The sequence below is a fragment of the Oratosquilla oratoria genome, chromosome 1 (genome assembly GCF_046742065.1).
Source record: "Oratosquilla oratoria isolate Oo_2021 chromosome 1, ASM4674206v1, whole genome shotgun sequence".
In the NCBI taxonomy this organism is placed as follows: Eukaryota; Metazoa; Arthropoda; class Malacostraca; order Stomatopoda; family Squillidae; genus Oratosquilla; species Oratosquilla oratoria.
In genome coordinates, this window is record NC_134777.1 from 69587246 (window position 1) to 69607171 (window position 19926).

The 19926-nt window shown below is 43.7% G+C and overlaps 1 protein-coding gene across 6 annotated transcripts in view; it reads left to right on the top strand.

Moving 5' to 3' along the window:
• The window catches only part of LOC143035540 (uncharacterized), a 64488-nt gene that overhangs the window by 39019 nt on the left and 5543 nt on the right, over positions 1–19926 (top strand). For all 6 annotated transcript variants that reach the window (XM_076202573.1, XM_076202517.1, XM_076202660.1 and 3 more), the window contains one exon: positions 5792–5940. In XM_076202573.1, the coding sequence (XP_076058688.1) occupies positions 5792–5940 (149 nt within the window). The remainder of the gene's footprint in view (positions 1–5791; positions 5941–19926) is intronic.

Sequence of the window (19926 nt, forward strand, 5' to 3'; positions counted from 1 at the left end):
TAGAGGGGGTGCAGAGAAGTGTGATTGGGCGGTGCGATGTTGGGATTGTTGGGTCTTTGTTCGGTTTTGGAATGGTGATTATTTTACCATGCTTCCAGATGTCGGGTATTGTGTTGTGTGAATAGCTGTAGTTTGCAATGTTTGTGAGTGCGTGTATACCTTGTGGTCCAATGTGTTTTAGGTGTATGTTGCTTATGTTATCAGGGCCACAGGCAGATGAGTGCTTGAGACTATGCAATATGAGTTTTGTCTGACTGTCTATGAAGGGTGTATAGTCTGAGTCTGTGGGAAAGTCTTTCTTACGTCGAATGGTGCGTCGGTCGTCAGGGTGAGATGTAAGATGGCTTGTCTGTGCAAAATGACGTATGAGTGCGTTTGCTTGTTGTCTGTTTGAGGGTAGGTTATCTGTTGTTGTGATTATTGCTGCGTGAGAGCGTGTAGTGTTAGTGTTGGATAGTGTGATGCTGTTGAGTGTTTTGTACAATTTGCTGGTGTTTGTTTTGTGATCAAGTGTATTGATAAAGTTTTGCCAATTTTGTGTTTTTTGTTCATGTATTTTATTGGCAATCACAGTGTTTAGTGTTTGTATTTGGTCTGCTATGTTTTGAGGGATAGGTGTGGGGGTATCGTGTTTAAGTGTGTCACGTTGTCTGATGAGGCCTTGGATTTCTGGTGTGAAGTTGGGGTTGTGTGATTTTCTGTTGCCTCTAGGGATGTATCTCTTGTCTGCGTTTTGTATGATTGTATTAAAAGCGTGCACAGCATTGTTTATGTTTGTGATTGGTGTACTGTTAAGTGTTTCAAAATGTTGTTCTGTCTCTTCATTAAAGGCTTCCCAGTTAGCTCTCTTGTAATTGGTGTAAGTGTGTCTGTGGCCAGCTGGGGTGCATCTTGTTTTGGTGGTGATGATGATTGGAAGGTGGTCAGAACCAAGGGCTCCGACCACTCTCCATGATGTTGTTGGGGTTAGGCAGGGGGAGCAAAAGGTGATATCAGGAGAGGAGGGAGTGTAGAGGGCTTGGTATGGGATATGTGTATGATTATGCGTGTTGTTCATGATAGTCAATGAGTCGAATTGAGTCTGTATATCAAGCCCTCTGTCTGTGTCAGGGTTGTCGACAAACCAGGCAGACGACTTGGCGTTGAAGTCACCACCCATGATCAGGTTAGGGATTGAGGTTAGTTGGCTGAGTTGAGGTCTGAAGGTGTTTGGAACTGTGGGGGATGATTGGGGGGGAATGTACATGTTAACTATTGTTAGTGTTGAATTGTTGCCTGTGCGGATACGAATGGATTGGGTTTCTGTTGTGTTATCTGTGGTAGGGAGGAGAATTTTGGTTGTGGCACTTGTGTCCACAAAACAGATGGAATGGTGGATCAGGGTGATGAGTCCACCGCCATTGCCGTCAGTCCGGTCTTGTCTGATGGTGGTGTAATTATGAAATGATGGTGTTTTGTGTGAGTGTCTTAATTTTGTTTCTTGTAGAATTGCAATGTGTATGTTGTGTTGTTTAAGAAAGTGTTCAAGTTCATGTTTTTTAGTGTTTATACCGTCAATGTTGTGTTGTAATATGTTGATGTTGTGTGTTTTGTATGTGTTGTATGTTGCCGTTTGGGGTTGAGGTTGGGGTGGTAGTGGGGAAGGTGTAGGATCTGGGTCAGAGGGGGGGAAAGGAGAGATCGGGGACAAAGGAAGGGGAGTACTAATCGGGGGTAAGGGCAAAGGGAAATTGTGAGTGGGTAAGGGTGTTGGCTGTGGTTGGGGAGGTGGGATTGGGGTTACTGGAGGGCAGGTAGAACATGTCCAAGTGTTTGTGTATTGGTTTGTGTCAGCAAGTGTTGTACAAGTGAGGTGGGCCCAGTTTTTGCACATATTGCACTGAACTGAGCCCTTTGTCTGTCTGCTCGAAGTAATGGGTTTAGAGCATGTTGGGCATGTGTATTTTGTGGTGGGCCCAGGATTGCTCTCTACATCTCCGGCTAAAAGTAGAAGAAGAGGGGTGATCGCTGGAAAATGACCCCTCAGTGCAGAAAAAACGTAACATTGTGTGTTGGAAAAAAAAGGATTGTGGTACTCCCCCAGGTAGGCGTAGCTCCTCCTTGGGGATCGGTGCCATCTGCGTAGAGCTGATGGCCAGGGGTAGATGCTGCTGTTTGGCCCCCAACTCTTGGGGTTGGGGGGTGGTCCCACGACGTAGACGTTGCAGCTCCAGGACCTTGTCACACCATATATTCCCCTCGCTGACTCACAACACGGTTTTAGGCCACTACACTCCACAAACACTCTTCTGACAAACCTCACACAAAGAATTTTAGATGGCATCAATTCAGATAGGCCCCACCACAGAACACTTCTTATAACATTGGACATTAGTAAAGCTTTTGATGCTATCCCCCGCCACAACCTAACAAATAAAATATATAACACAGACATGCACAATAACACCAAAAGATGGCTGGCCAATTATCTGGCAGGCAGGAATGCTCATGTGTCATATAATGGCCAATCATCGCACATCAGAAACATTAAGAACGGAGTACCACAGGGCTCGGTTCTATCCCCCACATTATTTAATCTATACATGCATGACTTACCCACGCCAGACACCTCAGAAATACAAATCTCTTCCTACGCAGACGACATAACAATCACATGCACACATCGTAACACAGACAAAGCTGCAGAAATAATCCAGCCTTACCTTGACACACTCAACACATGGTTCATCACAAACAGACTCAAAATAGCTCCAACCAAATCTACAGCAACACTTCTCACCAACTGGACAAAAGAACACAAATACATACCTCATCTCTACATCAACAACACTCTAATACCACACACAAACACACCGAAAATTCTTGGTGTAACATACGATACATCCATGTCTTTCAAACAACACCTCACAACCATAAAAAACAAATGCACACCTAGACTTAACGCACTTAAGTCAATCACTGGAACAACATTTGGACAAAACAAAGAAACTAATATAACAATATACAAACAATGCATACGCTCAGTGATGAATTATGCGAGTCCTGCATGGGCTCCTAATCTCAGTGAGACACACCACAACACCCTTCAAATCATACAAAACAAAGCCCTAAAAACAATTACAGGCTGCACAAATACATCACCTACAGACCATTTACACCATGAAACAAAAGTCCTCAAAGTCAAAGACCACCTCGACATGAGAGGCACACAAACACTTGCTGCAGCCACCACAAACACATCACACCCGCTACACTACATAGCAGAACACCCACACACACCAAGAAACATTAAAACTACACCCAAAGACCTTTATTTCACACAGATTCTCTCTTCTCTTCCTCCACAACCACCGAATACCAGCCTCCGGAAACATATTCATAATCATATCACTCACCGCTCCATTAACACACTGAAAGACAACACACTGCTGCATGCCAGACCCCCTGATATCCACCCTTCTGAATCCTCTCTCCCACGTAAGGACAGAGTCCACTTGGCCAGACTGCGATGCGGTCACCACCCAGCACTTCTAAGCTACCAGAAGAGGCTGGACGACCGTGTTGTGAACAGCTGCCCAGGATGTAACACTTCACCCCATACCATACAACACATAATGGAAGACTGCATTATACACAATCATGCACGCGAACAACACAACATACACTCTATAAAGGATTTGTGGGAAAACCCAGTTTCGGCTGTGGCCTTCCTTGGGGAGACGGGACTGCTCGGACAGACAGTCTAGGGAACGACAACAACAACAACAACAACAACAACATTGGAGTATTTCAGCTTAGGCTGTTGGGCACTGCTATGGAGGTTCTGTCTTGCTGTATTGCCTCTGACCTAAGTAGTGAGTCAAGGACAGAGATGGTCCTTCTTCCACAAAGAGCTAAGATAGAACAACAAATGGGTTTGCAATGAACATAAGAATAAAAGAGACTGCAAGAGACCATAAGGCCTACACTAGGCAGCTCCGTATCCATCACCACCTGTCATCCCCATCCATAAAGTTGTCTAATCGTTTTTTAAAACAACTGATAGTTTCAGCGCTTACTACATGGTTGCTAAGTTTATTCCATTCATCGACCACCCTATTAGTAAACCAATTCTTGCCTATTTCCTTCTTAAATCTAAATTTGTCCAGTTTATACCCATTACTGCGAGTCCTGCCCTGTTGTTTTATTATGATGACCTTGTTTGCTTCACCCTTGTTATAGCCTTTGATCCACTTGAACACTTCTATTAGATCACCCCGCACTCTACATCTTTCCAGAGAGTGTAAGTTTAGGTGCCTAAGCCTCTCTTCGTAAGGCAAATTTCCGAGTCCATGTATCATTTTGGTCATTCTTCTCTGTACTGATTCTAGTGAATTGATGTCCATTTTGTAGGACGGAGACCAAAACTGTACCGCATAGTCAAGGATGGGTCTAACTATCGCTAGATAGAGTTTAATAATTACCTCTGCACTTCTATTCGTTACCGTCCTAGCAATGAAGCCTAATGCTCTGTTAGCTTTATTTCTGGCGCTAATGCACTGCTTCCTAGTTTTGAGGTCCGGACTCACCAGAACACCCAAGTCCCTCTCGCACTCAGATTTTTCTAAAAACTTATCTAAATTGTATCTATTTTTGGGGTTGTGTAGCCCTACATTTAACACGCTACACTTAGAGATATTGAAGTTCATTTGCCATTTCACCGACCATGTTAACAATTTATTAAGATCATCCTGCAGAATCTCTGCGTTGTCTCCTGACCTAATTAGGCGTCCTATTTTAGTGTCGTCCGCAAACTTACTAACATCACTATTTATCCCATTGTCTAAGTCGTTTATGTAGGATGGGTTTATGCTTTAACTTGGCTACTGTCCCTATGATAGGGAAAGGGCTTTTTGATATATGTATATATTTATGCACTATTTTAATGTAAGGTAGTAACCTGAATGTAGGTATGTTAGTGCAGGATGAGATTTCTTTTGTGTTGATTTTTGGAAAAGTTCGGTGAAGACTTTGGCATGCTATTATGGAGTGCTTATTGTGTGATTGAGTGTATATTTGTTTTTGAACATATTAGGGAGTATTGGGGGGTTTTGGTCATCCAGCATGGAGGGAGAGAATGGGGAAAGATTGATGGGAGAGGTGTGGAAGGCGGAGGTGGAGGGAGTGAACATGAGGGGGCAACCTGGGATGGGATGGATGGATGGGGTGAAGGGGGAGTTGGGAGAGAGGGGAATGTCCATTGAGGAAGGATGGGAGAGGACAGAAGATGGGGGTGAGTTGAGAATGGTTGTGTATTGATGATGCTGTGGTGCATGAGGAGTGGGGGGGGGGGGATAGGGGGTGAGGGAGTATGTATGAGAAATAAACTGACATAGCCCAAAGGGATTTCTCCCTGTCTTCTCCTTTTCTGCATGAGGGGATGGAGAGGGAGGGGGGGGTAACCAATTTAATGAAGCAGCCTTGCTGTGGATGTGCTGTCTTGCAACACTGCCTCTGACCCAAGGCAGTGGACAAGATGCAGGAGGTACCAAGATAAGAGAGAGGGGAGTGGAGTGGAGTATGTAGGGGATGAAATGGGTGGGAGTGGTTTCTGTGCCTTTGTTTTTTGGCAACCTCCTGTGTAAGGGGGAAAAAGCCTTTAGTATATGTATGAATATATGTGGGGAATTGCTGTTACATTATTTAGTAAAGGAACAGCTAAGTAATAATCTTGGCAGTATAGTCACAGAGTGTTTTGTGTATTAAAGTTTTGAACTCCATGAGATACTACAATTTTTTATTTGCATTTCAGAGCATGACATGCCAGCTGTGTGGTGCAACAATCAAGCACATTGCCAACTTCCGTCGTCACATGAAGCAGCATCTCAATCCTCGCCGCTTCCCCTGCCCATGGTGCTCTGCTGCCTTTGGGCGTAAAGACAACTTAAAGACTCATACAAGGTAGGACACAAAATTCTTTTGAATATATTCAACTTGCTGGTGGTATGTTTTATGTAGTTCCAGCATTGACACCTTTATTTTATATTATTTGATTATTTATTTGTTATTATTTGTTTGTTTATGTATTATTTACATACATGTACCAAAGGCTTTTTTTCCCCTTACAAGGGAGGTAGCCAAAAAGAAAAAGGCATAAAGACCATTCCCAGCTATTCCATCCCTAAATACACTCCACTCCCCTCCACCCTCTACCCCCCCTCATATCTTGGCACCTCCTGGATGATGGGTCATCCCTGCATCTTGTCCACTGCCCTGGGTCAGAGGCAGTGCCGCAAGACACAGCACATCCACAGCAAGGCCGCTTCATTAAATCAGCGACCCCCCCTCTCCATCCCCTCATGCAGAAAAGGAGAAGACGGGGAGAAATCCCTTTGGGCTGCGTCAAATTTTGCTCACACATACTACCTCACCCCCCCATCCCCCACCCATTCCACCTCATGCATAACATCATCCATATACAACCATTCTCCATTCAGCCCAGTCTTCTGTCCTCTCCCGTCCTTCTACAACAGACATTACCCTCTTCCCCAAAGCCCCTTTCACCCCATCCATCCATCTCATCCTAGGTCACCCCCTCATGTTCACTCCCTCCACATCTGCCTTCTATACCTCCTTTACTATTCTTTCTTCACTCATTCTTTCCATGTGTCCAAACCATCCCAATACTCTTTCATCCACCCTATCTCCCAACTCCCTTACCACCCCTGTTCTCCTCCTCACCTCCTCATTTCTCACATTCTCTAGCCAAGTAACCCCTATCATACTTCTCAGACACCTCACCTCAAACACATTCAAACTCCTTCTCTCTTCCTCTCTTATGTTCCATGTTTCTGCCCCATACAGTGCTGTTGGCACAATCACTCCTTCATACAATCTCCTATTAGCATCAATTCCCAAATGTCTATTCCTCATTACACTTTTTAATCAACCAAGGCATTTACATGCTTCTCTCAACCTACATTCTACCTCCACCTCCACTTCACCCTTTCCTGCCATATTCGCACCCAAGTATCTAAAAATATCCACTTCCTCCATTTGCTCTCCCTTAATGCTTACTTCCAGTCTGCTGCCACTTTCACCCCTTGTACATCTCATCACCTTACTTTTACCCACATTCATCTTCAACTTTCTCCTTTCACACACACTCCCAAACTGTCACCAAAATTCCTCAATCCCTCCTCTGATCCTGCTTCAAGCAAAGTGTCGTCTGCAAGCAACAGCTGGCTCACCTCCCACTTTTCTCCATTTTCTTTAAACATCTCCAATCCCTGGCCCACCACCCTTGCATTTATCTCTTGCACCACCCCATCCATGTATAAGTTGAAAAGCCAGGGCGACATAACACATCCCTGACGAAGTCCCACCTTTACCTCGAACCACTCACTCTCCATTTCTAATCCTGACGCATGCTCTACTACTCTTGTAAAAACTCTTGACAGCTCCTAGAAGCTTTCCTCCTATCCCATATATCTGCAGTACCTCCCACAGTGGCCTCCTGTCTACCCTGTCATAAGCCTTTTCCAGATCCATAAAAGCCAAAAAAACATCCTTACCTTTTCCTATAGCTTTCTCACATATGTCTTACCACAAAAATCTGATCTACACAACCCCTACCTGTCCTAAAACCACACTGTTCCTCACCAATTACTCCTTCTGTTCCTCTCCTAATCCTTTCAATCAAGACCCTCCCATAAGCCTTCCCAGCTACACTGAACAAGCTGATCCCTCTGAAACTACTACATTCACACTTGTCCCACTTTCCCTTGTAAAGCGGAACTATACAGGCACTCCTCCAGTCCTCTGGCACTCTACCCTCTCTTAAACAAACATTAAATAACCTCACCAGCCAGTCCACCATAACTGTACCTCCGTTCTTCAGACATTCTGCATGGCATCCATCCAACCCAGGTGCCTTACCTGTTCTCATCATCTTAACAGCTGCTTTCATTTCACCTTTCCCTATTTTTCCTCCATTTTCCTCACTCATCACTCTCATTTTCTTAGCACTTCTCACTGCAGCAGCTACCTTTCCCTCCCTATCCTCCTTCACATTTAGCAACTCCCTAAAATACTCTGTCTTTCCCTTACTGCCTTCTCTTCCATTATCATCTCTCCATCAGCACCTTTTACCTTTTCTTCTCTACTTGATTCGCCTCCTCTTCCTCTTTTAATTTCTTTCCAAAACATCTTTTTATTACTTTCAAAATTTTCTGTCATACTCTTACCCCATTTCACATCTGCTCTCCTCTTTGCCTCCTTTACCTTGTGCTGTACTTCTCTTTTCTTTTCTTTGTACCTCTCGTATGACTCCCTTGTCCTATTTTGTAACCAATCTGTGAAAGCTCGCTTCTTCTCTTCTACAACCTTCTTTGTTTCCTCATCCCACCATTCACTACCCTTCCTTCTATTTCCTCCCATCCTTCTTGTTCCACACACCATCTTTGCACACTTTGTGATTCCCCTCCTTGAACCATCCCCATTCCTCCTCCACTCCTAGCTCTACTCTATCCTTCACGCCCTCCCATGCCTCTCTCAGCTTCTTGTACGCCTTCTCCTTTTCCTTTACATTTAAAGAGTTCACTCTAAGCACCTCCCTACCTTTTGTCCTTTTCCTCTTTCTCCATCTATCCTTACTCATCTATCTATGTACCAAGGGTTCCTGCCCCCCTGACAACAGAGGGAACCAGCTAAGGCTACCCCCCACCCGTCCCACTTTCGTCTCTCAACCATTTTTTATCTCTCATGGACGAATGGTCATTCCTGCATTCCATTCACTATTTGGTTCAGCAGTAGCATACATTAAAGATATTGTTCATGCAATATATATATGTGTATATATATATATATATATGCATGCATTGTTAAAATCGACAGCATTAGTGAGGTTGTTGATCTTCTTGTGGGTATTCTCCAGTTTTCTAACCAATATTCTGCCATTTGGAGGGTGGGCATAGACCAAGTTGCCAAAATGATTCATTTATTTCAACGTTTCGTCTAACAAAGAGACATCTTCAGGAAATTCTGTAACAGATAATATTGACGTACAGAAAAAAGAAAACAACATGTAAATCTAAACAATTATTCAAATATAGAAATAAATATAAAAAAATTGCAAAATCACACATTCTAACACTATACATGGGCTGATGGGGACCGCTACTTACAAAAGTTAAAAGATCCAATGAAATGACGAAGAAAGCCTTCGTTCGGTGATATATATATACGCACCTAGCCGGCTTGGGTGGTGGTGGAGGGCGGATTAGAGGGCGGGGGTGGTATCTCGTTAATACGTGAAGAAGAGGGTTGGGGGGGTTGCGGGGTCGGTTGGGGGGAGGATGGAAGGAGTGGGTGGGAGGAGTGGAGGGGGGGTTTCGGAGAGAGGTCGCGTTCGGTAGTAGCTTGGCTGCGCTGCTATACAATGCAATGACAGAGGTCATGTTGCTTTGGATATTAATAATAGGACTACATTCCCTGATAAACCTAGCTTCTAGAAGCTTAAGTTTATGTACATCCCTATTGCTTGCTATAATCTTAGTGTTTGAAACTAGGTATTCACGGGTGGCTGTTAGGTTATGGTATTTCATTAAATGATGTTTTATAGCCCCATTTTGCAAATGCATAGTTATTCTCCTACTGGTTTTACTAGATGTAGTTTCAGTAGGAGAATAACTATGCATTTGCAAAATGGGGCTATAAAACATCATTTAATGAAATACCATAACCTAACAGCCACCCGTGAATACCTAGTTTCAAACACTAAGATTATAGCAAGCAATAGGGATGTACATAAACTTAAGCTTCTAGAAGCTAGGTTTATCAGGGAATGTAGTCCTATTATTAATATCCAAAGCAACATGACCTCAGTCATTGCATTGTATAGCAGCGCAGCCAAGCTACTACCGAACGCGACCTCTCTCCAAAACCCCCCCCTCCACCTCCTCCCACCCACTCCTTCCATCCTCCCCCCAACCGACCCCGCAACCCCCCCAACCCTCTTCTTCACGTATTAACGAGATACCACCCCCGCCCTCTAATCCGCCCTCCACCACCACCCAAGCCGGCTAGGTGCGTATATATATATGTCACCGAACGAAGGCTTTCTTCGTCATTTCATTGGACCTTTTAACTTTTGTAAGTAGCGGTCCCCATCAGCCCATGTATAGTGTTAGAATGTGTGATTTTGCGCATTTTTTATATTTATTTCTATATTTGTATAATTGTTTAGATTTACATGTTGTTTTCTTTTTTCTGTACGTCAATATTATCTATGTTACAGAATTTCCTGAAGATGTCTCTTTGTTAGACGAAACGTTGAAATAAATGAATCATTTTGGCAACTTGGTCTATGCCCACCCTCCAAATGGCAGAATATTGGTTAGAAAACTGGAGAATACCCACAAGAAGATCAACAACCTCACTAATGCTGTCGATTTTAACAATGCATGCATACAAGAGAATCTGCTCCCCAGATATTCATATATATATATATATATATATGTGTGTGTGTGTGTGTGTGTATATATATATATGTGTGTGTGTTTGATTGAATACGACAGCATTCTGGAAGTTGTTAATTTTCTTTTGTGTGTTTTCTGTTTTTCTAATTACAGTGTTACCTCTACTTACGAAAGGCTCTCCATACGAAATTTTCAGGTTACAAAACACTTCTTCGGAAAAATATTGCCTCTTGTTATGAAAGAAATTTCAGAATACGAAAGGCGAAAATTTCAAAATACGCGCTGCTACTCTCAGCTCCCAGAGTCCACCGAACGTAAACATACTTGTAGCATCCTGTATCTTGGTTTGAAAGTGGCGCGTCCAAGCTGCTCTGCCATTGGCTATTGCCCAGCATCTTCCTGGCATCCCATTGGCTAGGAGGGACCTCTGTGTGTATGTGCGTATACCCAGAATCCTCTTCGTTTTCCCATCGGCCCACGAGGATCACCGAAGCCTCAGTCTCACACTAGCAAAATTCAGTAAAGCACGAAGTGTTCGGACAGTTTTTCGTCAGCTTTTGTTAGTGTTTATTGCAACTTTACGTGTGTGTATTAACTTTTATTCACTATTGGCCCCAAGAAAGTGATGGAGAAAAGTGGTGAGAAGAAGAAGAGAGTTGTTTTGTCCATACAAACAAAGCAAGAGATAATAGAGAAGTATGAAAAAGGGATGTGTTTGGTTGATCTCGCCAAAGAATATGGCCGTAATCCATCTACGATCGGCACGATATTAAAACAAAAGGAAGCCCTAAAAGCTACGACTCCTTCCAAAGGCCTCTCTGTCATTTCGAAGAGGAGGTCGGCAGTGAACAATGAGATGGAGAGGTTGTTACTCGTGGGGATAAAGTAGAAAGAGATAACTGGAGACACAGTGACCGAGACCATAATTTGCGAAAAGGTGACCGCCATCTTTAATGACCTCGTAAAGATGGATGCAGGCGAGGGAACTTCGGCGCAAGAACCACACCAGGAGTTTAAGGCATCGCGTGGGTGGTTCGAGAAGTTCAAAAGGAGGACTGGAATTCACTCAGTTGTTCGGCATGGCGAGGCATCTAGCGCCGACCAGAAAGCGGCCGAAGAATTTGTGCGAAAATTTGAACAATTGGTGATCGATGAAGGCTACGTTGCACAGTAAGTTTTTAATTGTGATGAGACTGGCCTTTTTTGGAAAAAGATGCCTCGCCGTACCTTCATCACAGTAGAAGAGAAAAAAATGCCAGGCCACAAGCCCATGAAGGACCGCCTTACACTTGCCCTTTGTGCCAATGCCAGTGGGGATTGTAAAATCAAGCCCCTGCTGGTGTACCACTCCGAAAATCCCAGAGCATTTAAGGCCCACAAAATATTAAAAGAAAAACTTCAGGTGCTATGGAGGGCCAATGCCAAGGCCTGGGTTACCAGACAATTTTTTGTTGAGTGGGTCAATTTGGTTGTTGTTGTTGTTGTCGTTCCCTAGACTGTCTGTCCGAGCAGTCCCGTCTCCCCAAGGAATGCCATAGCCGAAACTGGGTTTTCCCACAAATCCTTTATAGAGCGTATGTTGTGTTGTTTGCGTGCATGATTGTGTATAATGCAGTCTTCCATTATGTGTTGTATGGTATGGGATGAAGTGTTACATCCTGGGCAGCTGTTTGGTTTTTGGCCCTGCTGTTAAGAGGTACCTAGAGGAGAACAATCTCCCCATCAAGTGCCTCCTCATTCTTGATAATGCACCTGCCCACCCGCCCGGCCTCGAAGATGATATCCTGGAGGAGTTCTTATTTATTAACCCCTTCCATACGGTGCCGCACAAGTAGGCGTCATGGGGAGCGAGTGTATTCGCGAGGCTGCCATATCGGCGTCTTGATTATATTTATTGTAGTCGCCCCTCCATAATGACATTCTTTCTAATTCTTTTGTAATCGCATTTTCTATGGTTATCAAAATTCACGGGTGAAGAGAGAACGATTGATATAAGCGGTGACTATATTTTATGATGCGAGTATTATTACGACACGTCGTACGGCTGGCATTGGCTGCTGCCACCGAGATCTAAGTCCATGACGCCTATGTGTGCGGCACCGTATGGAAGGGGTTAAGGTGCTGTACCTCCCACCTAACACCACCTCTATCCTCCAGCCCATGGACCAACAAGTCATTTTGAACTTCAAGAAACTCTACACGAAACACTTGTTCAAGAGGTGTTTCGACATCACTGAAAACACCCAGCTTACCCTTCGTGAGTTTTGGAAGCAGCACTTCGATATTGTTGTTTGCCTCAAGATAATCGTCATGGCTTGGCAGGAGGTGACCAGGCGTACCCTTAATGCGGTTTGGAGAAAGCTGTGGCCTGATGCTGTTGCCCCACGAGATTTTGAGGGGTTCGAGGTGGAGTTGGAGGGTGAAGTTGACGAAATTGTTTTGCTGAGAAAGTGCATGGGGCTTGAGGTGAATGACGAGGACATCGACGAGTTGATTCAGGAGCACCACGAGGAGCTTTTGACGGAGGAGCTGAGGGAGTTGGAGGCGATGCAACACAGGGCAGTGCAGGAGGAGTTCAGTAAAGACGAAGAGGAGGCAGCCATTATTCCGACAGCCCGAATAAAAGACATTTTAGGAAAATTCTATGAAGTTTCGGAATTTGTTGAAAAGAATCACCCAGAAAAAGTGTTCACTAGTCGGGCTATCGCTCACTATGATGATGTTTGCCTTGCACATTTTCGAAAGATTGTTAAAAGCCGACAAAAGCAAACGACCTTGGATCGGTTCTTTACAAAATGTCAGGCAAAAACCACTGCTGAGATTAAATCTGAACTGAAGAAGGCAAAAGGTGACAACGATAGCAGTTAAAACGAGAAAAATTAAATGCAAAAAAGAAAGAAAAAAAAATTATTCTTTACATTATGTACAACTCTCAATTTTATGTTTATTGTGCAGTAATTTAATTCTAACATGTATTTGTTACAGGTTTTGATGCATTTTTGTAATTTATAAAAAATTTATGTCCGATTTTTAAGGGGCTTGGAACCAATTAGGGCATTTATAGGGTAAAGAGCTTTTCTACTTACGAAATTTTCACTTTACGAAACGATTTCCAGAACGAATTAATTTCGTAAGTAGAGGTACCACTGTATATTCTTCCCTTGGATAGGGTAGGCATAAACCAATTCCTTATAATTCTCCATTTTATTACACGACGTTTTGTCTCTAATAAGACATCTTCTGGTATTTCTGTTTTTAAAGATACAATAAATATTTATGATACTACAAGTTTGAATTACATTAATGGTTGGACATATACAAGATTATATCTAGAAATCAAAGCTTAGAATTACAATTAAGTTTAACATATAAAAATTACATTTTAAATTTAACAAAAAATAACTAATGTAGTAGTTATTTTTTGTTAAATTAAAAATGTAATTTTAATATGTTAAACTTAATTGTAATTCTAAGCTTTGATTTCTAGATATAATCTTGTATATGTCCAACCATTAATGTAATTCAAACTTGTAGTATCATAGATATTTATTGTATCTTTAAAAACAGAAATACCAGAAGATGTCTTATTAGAGACAAAACATTGTGTAATAAAATGGAGAATTATAAGGAAGTGGTCTATGCCCACCCTATCCAAGGGAAGAATATAATTAGAAAAATTGAAAACACACGAAAGAAAATTAACAACTTCCAGAATGCTGTCGTACTCAATCAAACATGTTTAAAAGAGAACCTGCTCCCAAAATACACCAATATATATATATGTATGTTTGTACATACATACATGTATATATGTTTGTACATACATATACCAAGGCTTTTTCCCCCCTTACAAGGGAGGTAGCCAAAAAGGAAAAGACATAAAATCATTCCCACCCATTCCATCCCTGAATACACTCCACACCCCTCCACCCCCCCTCTCATCTTTGCACCTTGTCCACTGCCCTGGGTCAGAAGCAGTGTATTGGCTGCATGTTATTGTGGCAAAGTGGCATGCAGTTGATACTTTAGGGTCTATATGGGGCGCCCCTATGGACCAGAGCCACACATCATTTTGGCTGTGACAGTGGAAAACTCTGTTCATAGAGAAATGATGACACTTTTATACTACGACTGTCCCTCCGTTATGCTGTCCCACCCCTCGTTACTGTCCTGTACAATTTCTCTGAATATTCATTACCTTTTTTGCCTAGCTTCCCTGTGGTGGGGGAAAAGAATACTGCCACCAAGTAATTCCACTTGGATCGTAATGGCGAGAAGAAAGGGACGGGGATTGGGACTAGGCATCCTTCTCCTTGTAGCCCCACAGAGGACATTCCTAAAAGAAAAAGAAAAAAATATATATATATGTTTGTGTATGTATATATAGAGAGCAAAGGCCTTTTCCTATTATAAGGGGGTGGCCAAGACAAAGCACACACTCATTTTATACTTAGTAAAACCCATTTTATCCCCCTACCTTTTTCACTACTTGTTGAATGTGTCAGGCAAGGAAGAGAATGGAAAAGATTGAAGTGAGGGAAAAGGAATGTTATGGTCTGTAGGGATGTTTTCTGCTCAGTAAGTTTTGGAGTGGATGAGGAGGTGAGGGGAGTTCATATAATGAAGTAGTGGGCATAAATCAGCTGCAGTTCTTGGGTCATCCACATGCTGACAATAGATGAGAAATAGGCATTTGGAAGTGAATGCTAATAGGAGATTGTGTGAAGGGGTGATTGTGACAACAGCATTGTATGGGGACAGAGACATGGAATTTATGGAGGAGTTTAAATGTGTTCAAGATGAAATGTCTTAGAAGTATGGTAGGTGTTACAAGATTGGATAAAGTGAGAAACTAGGAAGTGAGGAGGAGAGCTGGAGTGGAAAAAGAGATGCGGATAGGGCTGATGAAAGAGTATTGAGGTGGTTTGGACACATGGAGAGAATGAGTAAAGAAAGACTAAATGAAGCATGGAAGGGAGAGGTGGAGGGACTGAACTTGAGGGGACAACCAAGGATGAGATGGATGGATAGGGTGATAGGTGTGTTGAGCAAGGCAGAAGTTTTTACAAGAGTATCAGAGCTTGTGTCCTGCAACACTGCTTCTGACCCAGGGCAGTGGACAGGATGCAGGGATGACCCATCATCAAGGAGATGCCAAGATGTGAGGGAGGGAAGAGGGTGGAGGGTAGTGGAGTATGTAGGGGGATGGAATGGGTGGGAGTGGTTTCTATGCCTTTTTCTTTTTGGCTACCTCTCGTGTAAGGGGGGGGGAAAGCTTTTGGTATATGTATTATGTATGTATTAGAGCTTGTGTTAGGATTAGAAATGGAGAGAGTGAGTGGTGTGAAGTAAAGGTGGGACTTTGCTGGGGATGTGTTATATTGCCCTGGCTGTTCAATTTATACATGGAATGGGGTGGTGTGAAAGGTATATGCAAGGGTAAAGGGGCAGGGATTGGAGATGGTTAAAGGAAATTGAGAAAAGTTGGAGACAAGCCAGTTGTTGTTTGCTGACAACACTGCGTTTGTGGCAGGATCAGAGGAAGGTTTGAGAAAGTTAGTGACAGAGTTTGTGAAGGTGTATGAAAGGAGGATGTTAAAGATAAATGTGGATCAAATTAAGGTGATGAGATGTACAAGGGGAGAAAGTGGCAGTAGACTGGAAGTGAGTATTAAGGGAGAGAGATTGGAGGAAGTAGATAGTTTTAGATACTTTGGTGTGAATGTGGTGGGGAGGGGAGGAGTGGAAGGAGTGGAGGTAGAATGTAGATTGAGAGAAACAAGTAAATGCCTTGGGGGATTAAGAAGTGTTATGAGAAATAGACACTTGGGAATGGATGCTAATAGGAGATTACATGAAGGAGTGATTGTGCTGACAGCACTGTATGAGGCAAAAACATGGAACATAAGAGGAAGAGAGGAGTTTGAATGTATTTGAGATGAAGTGCCTGAGAAGAATTACAGGGGGTTTCTAGGCTGTATAGAGTGAGAAGCAAGGAGGTGAGGAGGAGAACAGGGGTGGAAAGGGAGTTGGGAGATGGGGTTGATGAGAGAGTATTGTGATGGTATGGACACATGGAAAGAATGAATGAAGAAAGATTAGTAAAAGCAATGTAGAAAGCAGAGATAGGAGTGAACATGAGGGGGTACCCAAGGATGAGATGGATGGATGGATGGGGTAAAAGGGACATTGGGAAAGAGGGGAATGTGTGTTGAGGAAGATGGGAGAGGACAGAAGATTGGGGTGAATGGAGAATGGTTGTGTATGGATGATGCTGTAATGCATGAAAGGGAGTTGGTGGGGGATGGGGGTGCTGGAGTATGTGTGAAAAAATAATTTGATGCAGCCTGAAGGGATTTCTCCCTGTCTTCTCTTTTTCTGCATGAGGGGATGGAGAGGTGGGGTCTCCGATTTAATGAAGTGGCCTTGCTGTGTCTTGTGACACTGCTTCTGACCCAGAGCAGTAGGCAAGATGCAAGGATGACCTGTCATCCAGGAGGAGCCAAGATAAGAGGGATGGAGGGGGTTGAATGGGAGTGGAGTATGTGGGGATGGAATGGGTGGGAGTGGATTTTGGCTATCTCCCTTGTAAGGGAGAAAAAGCCTTTGGTAAGTGTATGTACAAGATATGTTACATACATACATATACCAAGGCTTTTTCCCCCTTTCAAGGGAGGTAGCCAAAAAGGGAAAGGCATAAAAACACTCCCACCCATTTCATCCCTAAATACACTCCACACCCCTCCCACCCTCCCTCTCATCTGAGCACCTCCTGGATGACGAGCCATCCCCGCACCTTGCCCACCGCCCTGGGTCAGAAGCAGTGTCGCAAGACACAGCACATACACAGCAAGGCCGCTTCATTTAATCGGTGACCCCCCCTCTCCGTCCCCCCTTGCAATTAAGGAGAGGACGGGGAGAAATCCCTTCGGGCTGCGTCAAAATTTACTCACACATACTACCCCCACCCCCCCGCCCATTCCTCCTCATGCAATCACAACATCATCCATATACAACCATTCTCCACTCACCTCTGTCTTCCGTCCTCTCCCTTCCTTCCTCAACAGACATTCCCCTCTTCCCCAAAGCCCCCTTCACCCCATCCATCCACCTCATCCTAGGACGTCCCCTCATGTTCACTCCCTCCACATCTGCCTTCCATACCTCTTTTACTAGTCTTTCTTCACTCATTCTTTCCATGTGTCCAAACCATCCTAATACTCTTTCATCAACCCTATCTCCCAACTCCCTTTCCACCCCTGTTCTCCTCCTCACCTCCTCATTTCTCACTCTATCCAGCCTAGTAACCCCCACCATACTTCTCAGACACCTCATCTCAAACACATTCAAACTCCTTCTCTCTTCTTCTCTTATGTTCCATGTTTCTGCCCCATACAGTGCTGTTGGCACAATCACTCCTTCATACAGTCTCCTCTTCGCATCCATTCCTAAATGTCTATTCCTCATTACACTCTTTAATCCACCAAGGCATTTACTCGCTTCTCTCAATCTACATTCTACCTCCACCTTCACTCCACCTTTTCCTGCTACACTTGCACCCAAGTATCTAAAACTATCCACTTCCTCCAGTCGCTCTCCCTTAATGTTCACTTCCAGTCTACTGCCACTTTCACCCCTTGTACATCTCATCACCTTACTTTTACCCACATTTATCTTTAGCTTTCTTCTATCACATACTCTCCCAAACTCTGCCACCAGCTTCCTCAATCCCTCCTCCGACCCTGCCACAAGCGCAGTGTCGTCCGCAAACAACAGCTGGCTCACCTCCCACTTTTCTCCATTTTCTTTAACCATCTCCAATCCCTGACCCACTACCCTAGCATTCACCTCTCGCATTACCCCATCCATGTATAAGTTGAACAGCCAGGGCGACATAACGCATCCTTGACGAAGTCCCACCTTTACTTCAAACCACTCACTCTCTCCATTTCTAATCCTGACACAAGCTCTACTACTCTCATAAAAACTCTTGACAGCTCCCAAAAGCTTTCCTCCTATCCCATAAATCTGCATAACCTCCCACAGTGCCTTTCTGTCTACCCTATCATAAGCCTTTTCCAGATCCATAAAAGCCCAAAAAACATCCTTCCCCTTTCCTATAGCTTTCTCACATATCTGTCTTACCACAAAGATCTGATCTACACAACCTCTACCTGTCCTAAATCCACACTGTTCCTCACCAATTACTCCTGTTCCTCTCCTGATCCTCTCAATCAAGATCCTCCCATAAGCCTTCCCTACTACACTTAACAGGCTAATCCCTCTGAAACTACTACATTCACACTTGTCCCCTTTTCCCTTGTAAAGAGGAACTATACAGGCACTTCTCCAGTCCTCCGGTACTCTACCCTCTCTCCAGCAAACATTAAATAACCTCACCAACCAGTCCACCATCACTGAACCTCCGTTTTTCAGACATTCTGCGTGGCATCCATCCAGACCAGGTGCCTTACCTGCTTTCATCATCTTTACAACTGCCTTCACCTCATCCTTCCTTATTTCTCCTCCATTCTCCTCACTCATCACTCTCATTTTCTTCGCATTTCCCACTGCAGCTATCTTTCCTTCCCTATCCTCCTTCACATTCAGCAACTCCCTAAAATATTCTGCCCATCTTCCCCTTACTGCCTTCTCTTCCATTATCATCTCTCCATCTGCACCTTTTACCTTTTCTTCCCTACTTGATTCGCCTCCTCTTCCTCTCTTAATTTCTTTCCAAAACATCTTTTTATTACTTTCAAAATTTTCTGTCATACTCTTACCCCATTTCACATCTGCTCTCCTCTTTGCCTCCTTTACCTTTTGCTTTACTTCTCTTTTCTTTTCTTTGTACGTCTCATATGACTCCCCTGTCCTCTTTTGTAACCAATCTGTGAATGCTCGCTTCTTCTCTTCTACAACCTTCTTTGTTTCCTCATCCCACCATTCGCTACCCTTTCTTCTATTTCCCCCTGTCCTTCTTGTTCCACACACCATCCTTGCAGAGATGGGTGTGGAGGAGGAATGGGGATGGTTCAAGGAGGGAGTCTTAAAGTGTGCAAGGATGGTGTGTGGATATGTTACATACATATACCAAAGGCTTTTTCCCCCTTACAAGGGAGGTAGCCAAAAAGCAAAGGCATAGAAACCACTCCCACCCATTCCATCCCCTACATACTCCACTCCCTTCTACCCTCTTCCCTCCTTCTTATCTTAGCACTTCCTGGATGATGTGTCATCCCTGCATCTTGTCCACTGCCCTGGGTCAGAAGCAGCGCTGCAAGACACAGCACATCCACAGCAAGGCAGTTTCATTAAATCAGCGACCCCTCTCTATCTCTTCATGCAGAAAAGGGGAAGACTGGGAGAAATCGCTTTGGGCTTCATCAATTTATTTCTCTTGACTGCTCTTAACAGCTTTCATCCTACCCCATATATCTGCAATACCTCCCACAGTGCCTTCCTGTCT